The sequence below is a fragment of the Phalaenopsis equestris genome, unplaced genomic scaffold (genome assembly GCF_001263595.1).
Source record: "Phalaenopsis equestris unplaced genomic scaffold, ASM126359v1 Scaffold000287, whole genome shotgun sequence".
In the NCBI taxonomy this organism is placed as follows: domain Eukaryota; kingdom Viridiplantae; phylum Streptophyta; class Magnoliopsida; order Asparagales; family Orchidaceae; genus Phalaenopsis; species Phalaenopsis equestris.
Window position 1 is genome coordinate 1,180,675 of NW_018164729.1, and position 12,128 is coordinate 1,192,802.

The following is a 12,128-nucleotide window of genomic DNA, read 5'->3' on the forward strand; positions in this document are numbered from 1 at the left end:
TAGTTGAGTCAAGCGGCTCGACAAGATGAATCCAATGAGCCCAATATCGCTCAATTTTGATATTGTTAAGATACTCAAATGATCATCAAACGTGGTCTATCACCACAAATCTCCTTCAACCCCCGTTGACGACGTCGATCACCGCCAACCAATTAGAACACGGCCGACCATATGCCGCCAATTTCAACACATCGACGTTGTAACTTAGAAAGTTAATAACACTTTTCCGCCTGCGGGATAACTGGTTGCATTTGTAATCATTTTTTTATAGTGGAACTCTTCAGCTGGAAAGACCTATTGGTTTTTTTCTTTTTCAGGTTTTTCACGTAAAAATTTCTCGTGTCATTTTCAATTATTTTCTTTCATCTGAGTGTGTGTCGAATCCTTCGCAATGGTAAGATGATAATTTATTACTCTACCACAGGGAATCTTTTAGAGCACATCAAAATTATAAGGAGATTTACATACATTTCACATTATTTTATATATTTACATATCTAAAATATAATTTTTGATATTTAGATTCATATTATTATTGTTATCTAATTTTAAAATGTGAAATATATTTTTTCATGCCTAACTTTTTATGTGATTATTACACTATTAAAGTACATAAATATAAATATCAAACTTTAAAATATCAAACTTTTAATACGTAAATTCATAAGAATTGCATGAACTCTATGTAAATAAATTTCCACATTTTAATATTGATGAAAAAAATGAAAACCGAAAATATAATTTTAATATACAGTGAAATAAGGATTTTTAAAGAGTTCATCCTTACTTATGGGACAATACGACCAAAATCAGTACCTCTACAAACAATTAATTGTATGGTCACAAGCACTCTAAATTTTTAAGAAATAATCTTTTTTTTTAATTAATAGAGATAAAATCATTTCATTGAATAGATCATTAAAATAGCAATTAGTGAACTTATCAACATCCAACATATATATTAAAATTCATCATATATGTATATAGCATTTTAGTGTCATACTCCTATTAACATCTATTGGATTCTTAAAATAGAAATAGAAATGATTAAATTTAGATAATGGTAAATAAAATACTTTAATAAATTAATGAAAAGATAAATTAAACATCTCTTTTAATACTTGGTTGCTGAGAAAAATAGATGATGATGGTGTTGAATTGTTGAAACCCAAATACTATCTCTGAGCAATCTCTCTAAAAAAATCATTCATGAAATTGTTGTTTATCAATGGCGCCTCCTCTCACTCCCACCATGGAACCATTTGAAGCTCATTCCACTCTCATCTCTTATCATTCTGCATGCTCAAAAGGAGTCATTAAAATGCCAATACATGCAAGCAGCAAAAGTTCAGACCCACAAGAGAGGAAAACGACACACACACACTCTCTTTCTCTCTATCTCTTGGTATAAATAAGTAATTAATTTGGTTGTGGCCTTTTGGCGTTTATTGTGGGGGGTGGGCAACATTAAAGAGGATGTGGACTTGACAATTGCAGCTTTTGAGGCCATGCATGGAAAGGGAGAGTCGTTGGCAAAAGGCTGATTAGCTCCACTCTAGCTCTCCTACACAAGTTTTTTAATTTTATTTTCATATGTATATATTTACACCTAAACTTTGACATTTCACACACATAGCAATATAATTTAAAATATAAAATATATATCTTTTATCTGTGGGCGTTGCATGACAGATTGTTATGTGCAACATTGGTGGGTGTGCTCATTTTCATGGTTGTGGTGGAGTCAATGTGGCAGTCTGCATCTTTTAAAAAGGAGAGGGGGTTTTGTCTTCAGCCGGTTCAGTCTTTTTCTTTTTTAGTTGGTTTCTATGGAGGTGGTTTTCTGAGGTTTGAGCTTCAGTTGTACCTGCTCGTTTGTATCTAGAAACTTCAATTTCTTAAATTTTAATACTAATTAAAATAGGTTTTATACTAATTAGGAATATCTTCTACAGAAATTTGATTAGCTTATTTTTTTATGACAAAAAAATTGAGATTTGATTCAATTTTTTCATATTTATTCAAATAGGTTTTGCCTAACGAAGAAAATCGAGTTCAAGCTCTCTTGGGTTGAAAGTTTGGCACTGTTTGAAAATTTTAGGTTTATTAGGCCAGATAAAATAGTAAATATGCACGTAAAAATAATAATGCAATATTATTAATTGTTTAGAGATACATTTAGAGAGATAAAAGAGATTAAAAGGAAAAATAATAATAATAGCATTTTTTCTTGACCACTTTTGTAGACAATAGAGTCCTCTAGTGCAAAGTACATAAAATATATGTTTTATGTGGCTTTTTAAAGTTACTTAGCAACTTGCATTTGTCCCATTTTACATTTTTTTTCTTACTTTACTATGAATAAAAGCTTTAGTTGGCCAAGGCCTTGCATGAAGTCAGGTTGTAATCTTCAAATAAAAGATAAATAATAAAAAATTTTGCAATTAATACAATAATGAAGGAATGAAATAATATTCCACATTTAATCCAATTAGAATGTGTATATCAAGAAATATTACGTATTTAATGAGTTAAACTAAAATGAAAAATTCCTAGTCTAATTATTTTGATGATTCTTCTTTACTTTGGATCTCATTTTTCTTAATTCCATGCATCTTGCAATCATGACAATGCCTCAGCTCTTGCTCTTTAACTTTGGAACTTAAATATGCTTATGCTTCAAATAAGAATATATTAACTGATCATTAGAGAATAACTTTTATAAATTACCATAATATAAGAAGTTAAATTTAATGAATCCATTGATCCAAAATATATGGGGACCATGCAACTAGCTAGCTTACTTGCATATATGCATAATTAATGCTCACTAAACAAGTTCCTTTTTTAAGACTTGCCTAATATCTTGTTTTTTTTATTGAAAATTTTGATTTCCACAAAAGAAAAAAAAAATATTGTAGATGTTAGGAATAAAATGAAAACAATTATATGCTAGAATTTTTGGGAATAAAGTAGAGAAATGTTCCAATATAAAGAACAAATATATAGAACATAACATCACTAAATGGAACCTTTCAATATCTAATTATCATAACAATATATATCTATATATATGTACATGCATATATCTTTGTGTGTGTGTGTGCCATGGAAATGTTCATTTTTTACAAATTTATTCTCTTGGTGCTTTGTGTGGGACAAACGATCTTATTACAAAACTCATATAAAAATATTTATAATTTTATAAAGTTGCTCATATATTCAGGAGATCATTTTTTTATTGTATCATGCAAAATGATGATTATTCAATATATTTTCATGTGTGTGTGTGTGTGTGTGATGGTTCAGTAGAGTGACAAATGTCATGCAGATGATGGTTCAGTAGAGTGATAGAGTGACAAATGTCATGCAGATAAAAAATATAAAAACATAATGATACTTTCATATTGTCACTTATTAAGCTCACTTGCATAAATTTTGCATGGGAGGATCCTCCAGATGCAAATTGCTCTTGGTGGTTGAGGTCCCAATTCAGTCGGCAGTCATGATCAGCATTATGATTTAAGTGAAATCTTCTCCACCGTTCATCACTAACATAGAATTAGAAAATTAATAATATTCCTTGTCCACTATACTTAAGGGACAAATCATAGCGAGAAAGGTGCAAAACATACAAGTTTGCGAACAAAATTGTGCAAAAATAAAATCTCACACTTTATTCTCTCTTTTTATAATTTTAAAAATGTATTAATTTCATGATTTTTTAAGTGAAAATGGGCACATAAACCTTTTGGAACAAATCATTAATCTGTTATAAACAGTGAAACTTTATAATATTGTACAATATTGTAGCAATTAATGCCTACCAATAGCATGTGTTAAATGTTCATGCAAGTTGCCAGCTTATTTAATTCAATTTGCTGTTACTGTTTTACTTTAATCATAATGTGATCAAGCATGCCTTTTATTATTAATATCTAGGTGCAAAACCACAGGAGTAGCTATGAAACTGTTCTTATCATGTGTAATAGCATAAGAGCCCTTATTCTCTACCCATTCAGCGTTTAATTAGCTCATATATTTGAATTAAGTATGTGTGTGTGTGCGTGCGCGCGCTTGTTAGTGGCGGGGTCACTGTAAATCATCTCAGGTCAAAAGTTTGATCCCACCGTGGCGTGAGGGCTCTGGAATTTTAAGCTTATGGCTCGGGCTCTCATCATGGGGTAAAAAAACGCAAGAGAAATCGATATTTGAGTCTCTGTCAAATATTTATTTCCTTATGAAAAAAATACACACACACTCACAGTGGAGTATTGAATTATTGTCTTAGTGTTGCATGAGAATCCAACAAATATTTAGGTAATAAAATAGATAGATAGAAACAACAGATATTTTTACGTGGAAAGCCCAAAAAAAAAAAAATCATGGGGTATAGCCTAGTTAAAATTTTCTACTATGAGTTAGTGATACACATACAACCTTTTCTCACACGGTTGGAAAATAGTTACACAGTTTCTTGAGTAACAATGTTTGTGCACAGAAGAGCTCGTTGCTCCACAAGCAGCCAGTAATTGCTTGAGTTTCAATAAATCTCTTTGTGATTGGCACGACATTCGGGATCATGTACTGTTCATAGTTTACTTTGTTACTCTATTAAATTGGTTGTTGTTTTTACATAAGTACCACAATTCTTGTGTATTTTATCATTTCGAAAAGAACACCATCAGTGTCTTTATAAATGTGTAAAATTTTGGTTTTCAAGCATAAATTTATGGATGACACCATATGTTATAAATATAAATATCAAACATTAGAAGTTAGATATGTAAACTTCATGTATATATCAATGAAAGCATGGTAGTTTGGAGACATTATTGCTTGGTAGACGAAAAGATAAAAAGACAAATTAGAAGACGACAAGTGTAAGCACCATGGCTTGCTGCAAATCAGAAAATGATAAATGGATACAGAAATAACAATTAATTAAGAGGATGTGATGATGTAAAAAGTGATGAAGTTAAGAGGATTGGATGTTGTAAAAGGAGATGAAGGTGAAAGCGTGCAGCTTCCTAATCATTCTTATATATAAAGTTATGCAGCTGACTAGGCGTGAACGAAGCTGATTGCGGGATTTGAGATTGATACAGACAGCAAAAGCAAGATTTAGAAAAATATTGAAGATATTTAAGGTGCTTTATGTCAGTTCTAATATTATAGTTATAGCTAGGTTTAGCTAATGATGAGTGGTCTTTAGTGTGAATCTAATTATAATTTATTAAATCTACGTAAATTATACATGATTTCTTTTTGTCATGCAAAACTCTTATGCCGTTTTTCAATTTTGACAATATGATTAGCTTTAACTCCACAAATTACATCATCATCTGCATCACCATTTTTCTGTATAACAAACACATTATCTTCTAATAATTTTAGATTAACTTTATATCATATAATCATATACCTGTTCCTTGTTCTAGTGCATAAATTTTATGCTTTTATGTTTTAATATTTTTAGATTATTCTAAAAAATTGTTTTAGTGAATGTATTATGAATAAGCATTAGGCATCTACCAAAAACTATATACGAAAGCATATCAATTGAAACATCTTTTGTTAGTATGTTCATAATGAATATGAAAATATATGAATTCAATGTTGATTTTTAATATAAATAAATTGCAATTATAAAAATGTAGCCAATTTATTAAACACTTTTAATTAGTGTTTTATCATATATATCTTTAATAACATCCACATGCCCCTTGATAGACATATTTTTATCTTAATTTGCACCAATTTAGTTCTTATACTGCGTGATATATGCATTCTTAAGATCAACCAAATCATATAAATATCTTTTTTTTTATATTTTCCATGCACTTCTCGATTAATTATCTAAATATAAAATTACTTTCATAAAGCATATTTAGGGCATGAAACTAAACTCTTTAAGTGAAAATATTTCTAAGCATATGTTCTGCTACTCTTTCCTATAACTTTATTAGACAACTTATAAGTTTGATTCTTAAAAGATTAGCATAAAAACTATGTCTACCATTAAATTTAAGTATCAAAACATTTTATCTTCTTAAATCATGTGACATTTAGTATTTAATATTCTAATATGAAATGTTTTATTATCTTATAAACTATTAAAATATTCCTCACAACTTTCTAAATCTCAACACTTTTGTATTTACCTAAAACCCTACTTTTAAGAATCTTCTTTAAGGCTAGCTTCATTTAATTTTTTTATCAATCTATAATATATTTCATTATATTATTTGTAAATTTGTAATTCAATTTTTTTTTTCATTAGAACCCTTATTTAAGTAATTTATGAAATTTAAACTTCTATTTTTTAAAATTATCTAAATTTTTTTTCAAGAAACAACTAGCTTCACTTCTAATATATTTAATTTGATTAAATCATTAATCACTTATATCATGTTTTAGCCATTCTTTATAATATTTTTCATCCATTTTAATGTTAAATGTATCATATCAATCATCAAAAGTTAAAGCTTTTGCTTTGCTCGTTATACTTTTTACCAAAATTAATTCTAATTTTTTAAACCCTCAATTAAAATTATTTTTTTCAAACTTTTAAAATGCATTGCATTTTACTTCAATGATCATTTTGTATTTCTCACCTAATCACTAAATAATCATTGTGAACAATAAATATTGTAAGGAATAAAAAAAAGCTTTGGAATACTCTATTAAGCAGCTATACTAACAATATAATAGAGAAAGAGAATAAAACCAACATAAGAATGCATATATTAAAATGGTTCAACTTAGTAAATTTATATATATGTACTAATGAGATTAATAAGAATGCAAGGGGTTCTCTTTCTCTCTCTCTCTCTCTCTCTTTATTATATATATATATATAGCTTTAATTTGTGTATCCTTTGCTTGGTTCATCTCTAGCTCCTTAAGAATTAATCTTTTTTATATATAATGATACTTTTCTAAGGAGCGATTATATTACATATTTAATGCTTCAAACAAAATTTATCATTATATCATAATGTTAATAATGGCATTTACTTTGAATTAATATATTTTCATAATAATTATTATGAAACTTATCATGTTCATCCTCAATTGATAAGCTTTATCTTTATTGTAAGACTTATAATGTATTAAATTATTAATTAATGTTAATAAAGTTTTTTATTAAGCTCTCAACATGAGAATACATAAGATTCTTATGATTCCTCCATTGGATATTGGTTCTATCAAGCTCGTTGATTATCCTAATAGATGTTATGGTGATGTTTAAGAAATCTTAACCAATTACGATACGACAATAGTTTAATGATAGTAACATATGCATGATTGATATGTTATTTTCTTGTATTGGGGAATGCAATAATTTCATCTTATGCAAATGTATATCATATATTTCTAGAATTTTCTAAAATCTCTATAAGAATAATTCTATAAATGAACCTAGCCGAATAAACTACCCTGCATCAAGTTTGGCTAAACTAAAATTTTATAGTTTGCCTCACTTGACATTCATCCAAAGAAAATTATAATATTCCATATTTTACATTCCTATTTCTTGTTCAATATAATAAAAATTAATTATTTTAATTATTTATTGTATACTCTCAAAAATACATTTTATATGTTGTGTGGTCCAAATCTCTCTTGACATCATTTTATAATCTTTTAAATATTTTTTTTTCTCTTTTTTTTTATTTTAATTTAAGAAATCTTTTTGTGACTTATTTACTCTACTTTTGCACATGATTAATTGCTCTTCTATTTTTAAATTAGAAGTATTTGTTCACTATTGTAACGTCATATGCTTCTACGAAATAACTATAACCTCTCTTATTCTATGCTTGCATTTTATCATGTCTTCATCATGAATCATCTAATAGTTCATTATGTCAAAACCTATATTTTCATATAATCACCATCAATAAATACTTTATCTTCAATTTTTTCTATCTATTCCATCATATTTAATAATGATCTTAATGGAAATCACCCTATCACTAACTCTACACATTAACAATTTTATTTTTCAAATCCTTATTCATTAATTTCACATACACATTCCCACTACTATTAACATTTTCAGCATGAAATAATTCATAGCCTTTATCAATATTCTCAAAATTTAATTTCAATAAAATATTCAACATAAAAATAATTATCATTCAATATTTCTTCCTTACATTCAATATTTAATTTTAATTATTTTTCTCATTTTCTCCAATAATTCTCTTGTATTTTTTATCATTCAAACCCTTCAACTTTTATATAATGTAATAAATCTAGTCAACGATTCCTTCTCACTCAAGGATGTTATTCTAGGTAAGCATACTCCATTTTATTTATTTATTTCTTGCTTGCAAGAATTAAAGAAGGCCTATCCATTAGCATTTGATATATTTTTGACTTCCTAGTTCTCCATGTGAAATAATGCATGTCTCCCTTATGTATTATATATGCATATGTGACATGGCAGTTCCCTTTTATTACACTTTGATAGGATAGGAGGGGAGGTAGCTCCATATTTTCTTCTATTTAAAAAAATTTTCCCATATTCAGACCATATGAGACAAAGCTCCTAAGAAAACTGCAATATTTTTAATTATATTTCATTTGTCAGCCTAGTCATCATTCATACAGGATAAATAAAAATAATTATAGGATAAGTTATCCAGTCTTGAATCAGTGTACCTTATTATGTCTTCGGAATTCAGCATACCATTTTGTTCTTAAGATTATGATATATTTATATGCATATATTTAATGAAAAAATTAAAATTATTGTTCAATTCATTAATTATATAATCACCCTTTTTGTCAACTTATTCCTCAAATTGTAACTGCAATTTGTATTCTTTTATCAAAACAAACGTGTCGGTTAAGTGCATGGAGTTTGGTTGATGGTTGGATCAAGTTTGGAGGCCTTTTAATTATATGCTCCCTAAATAATTAACAATATTAGTTATTTAGATAAGAAATTGTTGATTAGACAATAGTATTATATGCCAAATGGGGCTGAATTTGATTCATTGCTATCATATATAAGTAATATACAATGGTATTTAGAATAATCAACTATAATTATAGTTTTTGTCATTTATATCTACATATAATTTGACTTCTAATTTTTCATGTGTTTGATCGGCCTCGAGTTAGAAGTCATAGAATTTATATAGCAAATATAATCATTTTTTTTTTTTTCAAACATACCACAAACATACCACCTAATTATATGTATTTACGTGTCTTTATAACACACAAATTTTAATTTTAACATATATGCATCCACCTTACATATGCATGAAAAAAGGTGTATTTTCACTTTTATAAGTTAAAAAGGTAAAAATGTAAATTTAAATTTTAGGTGATAGATTTGTAAATAGAAGTTAAAATTTTATCAATTAACTATACATGCACATTATGTATTTCTATTGATTTCAATTTTTTCATGAGCAATAAAATATATTCAATGTAATATTTCATTATTTTAGCATGCAAATTCTAAATAAATTGTTTTCCGTAACATGCTAGGTATTGAAAGTGTCAAAATATTCCCCAACTATTTTAAAATTGAGCTCTAATAGTCTCCCATAGGGACCGTTTCAGCTCCAATTTAAAGAATATGTGGAGTATATAAATTATGTGACTAAAATAATCTCATTTAAATAGGAGAGGACTAATTTCCCATTTACTCCTAGGAATTAATATACAAAGACCATCTTAATAAATAAATAAAATTCAATAAATATAATAAACATTATCAATTAATTAAATTTTCTTTCTATATATATCGCTAACAAAATTGCTTTCCATCTTCTTCTTCAACTATTTTGAATGCAATTAATTATTCTCTTATTTTAAAAAAAAAACGTGTGAGTTAAGTGAAGGTTTGATTGATATTTGGATCAAGTTTGGAGGGTAATTTATTAATATAAAATCTCAATAATTAAAATTGCTAATTTACTTGGATAAGAAGTTATTCTTCAAACAATAACTTATCTATGAAGTGAGCGTGCTTGAATCATTATAATATTATTTATAATCAATGATAATTATACTTTCATGTTGTTTATTTTGATTAAGATATATGGCCTAATAAATATCATGGAAATATGATTTAAGCACAATATTTATAAATTTATTTTTAAAACTATTTGACGATTATCACCCTTCTTTCCTGGAATTATTAATAGCCATTTTTTTATGATTCCATTTAAGCTTATTTTAGGTTGCCTTTCAATTTGTTCTTTTGTTTCTGTCTGAGTCTTCAGCCCTAATTTTGTGGAATCTTTTTGGTTTGGATTGTTAGTAGATTGGTCCCTTGGCTCTTTCAATTTTTGTATTGTCTTTTATAAAACTTAAATTATTATATTTATTTTAACATTATCCATTATCACACACACACACACACTAAAAGGAATGGGCGGAAGCTATTAGACGAGTCTCGCTCATCCCTAAGTGTGCTAAATATTCAAGTATCAAAGCTACACATGAGGGAATTTGAACCCATGATTTGAGGAGACTTACGACCTTCAGAGAAGCTGCTCTACCATAAAGCCCCGAAATGTGCATTATGACTTATCCCTTTAAAGTATAATGCACATATATATATATATATATATATATATGTAATTTTCATAACATCTTAGAGAGAGAGAGAGAGAAAGAGTTCTTATGTCCATGAACAATAGGAGTATAATATGTGAGTTATTAAGGATGTCAGTCTTTAAAAAAAAATCAAGCTTAATATGAAGTGTGAAGAATTAAAAGAAAGAGAAAGCTCTTATAATTGACCCAATCAAATAAACACATATTTAATGTGATTTTTTAATTTATATATTATGAAAGATGTATCATTGTTCCCATTTATTTTTATATCAAAATTTATTTGCAAAATATTATTTGGGCGGCCTTCAAAGAGACATTTTGGTATATTAAAACGTCCATACCCTCATGTCTCCACCAATCATATGGACGTTACATGATTCCCATCCCTCCCTTCCACGATTGTGGGGCTTCCTATTTTCTTTTTTATTTAATACATAAATAACATTAATTAAATGCTACATATGGTTTGCTTCTTAAAGGGAATAGCATGTGTTTCTATATATAGCTTGTTTTATAATCATAATTATTAAATTTTATTTTTAAAAATATTTGGTGTTGATTCTATGGATTTTTTATTTTTTCTTATTTTAAATTATTGAATGTTGTGGATAATATATTTTTATGCCAATTTTTTTGTAAGCAATTACTGATAATATTATTTTATATTTATCTCATTTGTTTTAATTCACTGAAATTAATTTTATTTGTTTGTTGAGTGATGATAATTTTTATTATTAAATTATTGTATATGTCCAAATATTAAAATCTATTTTTTGTTATCTCTTATTCTCAATTGATGTCATTCCAACTGTCCCCTTAACATATATATTTTTTATTTATTTATATATTTATTTTAATACTCTCATTTACCAATGCTCTTTTTAATATGACAAGGTCGGACCGAGGACAAGAGTTTGTTTGGGATGAGTATTGTGAAAAGCTTTTTATTTGAAAAAAAAATTCAAAAAATTATTAAATAAAAAGTTATAGTAAAGAAGTAGGCTAAATATGTAAATTTTTACCAAACGCACCCTTAATTTTATAAAAATTGATCCGAAAAGAAATATAAAATTTAATTTAAATTATTTTATGAAAAAAAAATATGTAACAACTAAATTTATTGCCACAAAAATTATAATGGCTAATAAATACAACCATACGAGTTCTTAAATTTGATGGATTGATAGGGTTTGATCGTGAACAGTGGAAATAATATATTCAATTAAGAACATGCAATCGTGCATGATTCCTCCAATTAATGTTGACGTGGAAGATTGATGATAGCTAATATTATAAAGGGGCGTTTGCGTACATACCACCAATTATCCCATGTATTTTTAACATAACTTTTAATTTTTACAATTATACCACCCAAACCTTTCTTATGGCATAAAAAATATCTCTATTTTAATTTTAAAAAAAATGAAATATACATTTTCATGCATAGGCAAAGCAGCATGTATGCAAAATTGAGGCTAAGTGTAGGTAATTACTGACAGAAGAATGGAGTGATATGTATGTAAATACTCTTATATATA

General features: G+C 27.3%; 1 protein-coding gene across 1 annotated transcript in view; it reads left to right on the plus strand.

Annotated features, from left to right (window-relative positions):
- Positions 1–1,747: 1,747 nt before the first annotated feature.
- Positions 1,748–12,128, plus strand: part of LOC110025062 (pentatricopeptide repeat-containing protein At5g39710) — a 14,851-nt gene continuing 4,470 nt past the window's right edge. The window contains exon 1 of the mRNA XM_020725326.1: positions 1,748–1,873. Within this exon, the coding sequence (XP_020580985.1) occupies positions 1,748–1,873 (126 nt within the window). The remainder of the gene's footprint in view (positions 1,874–12,128) is intronic.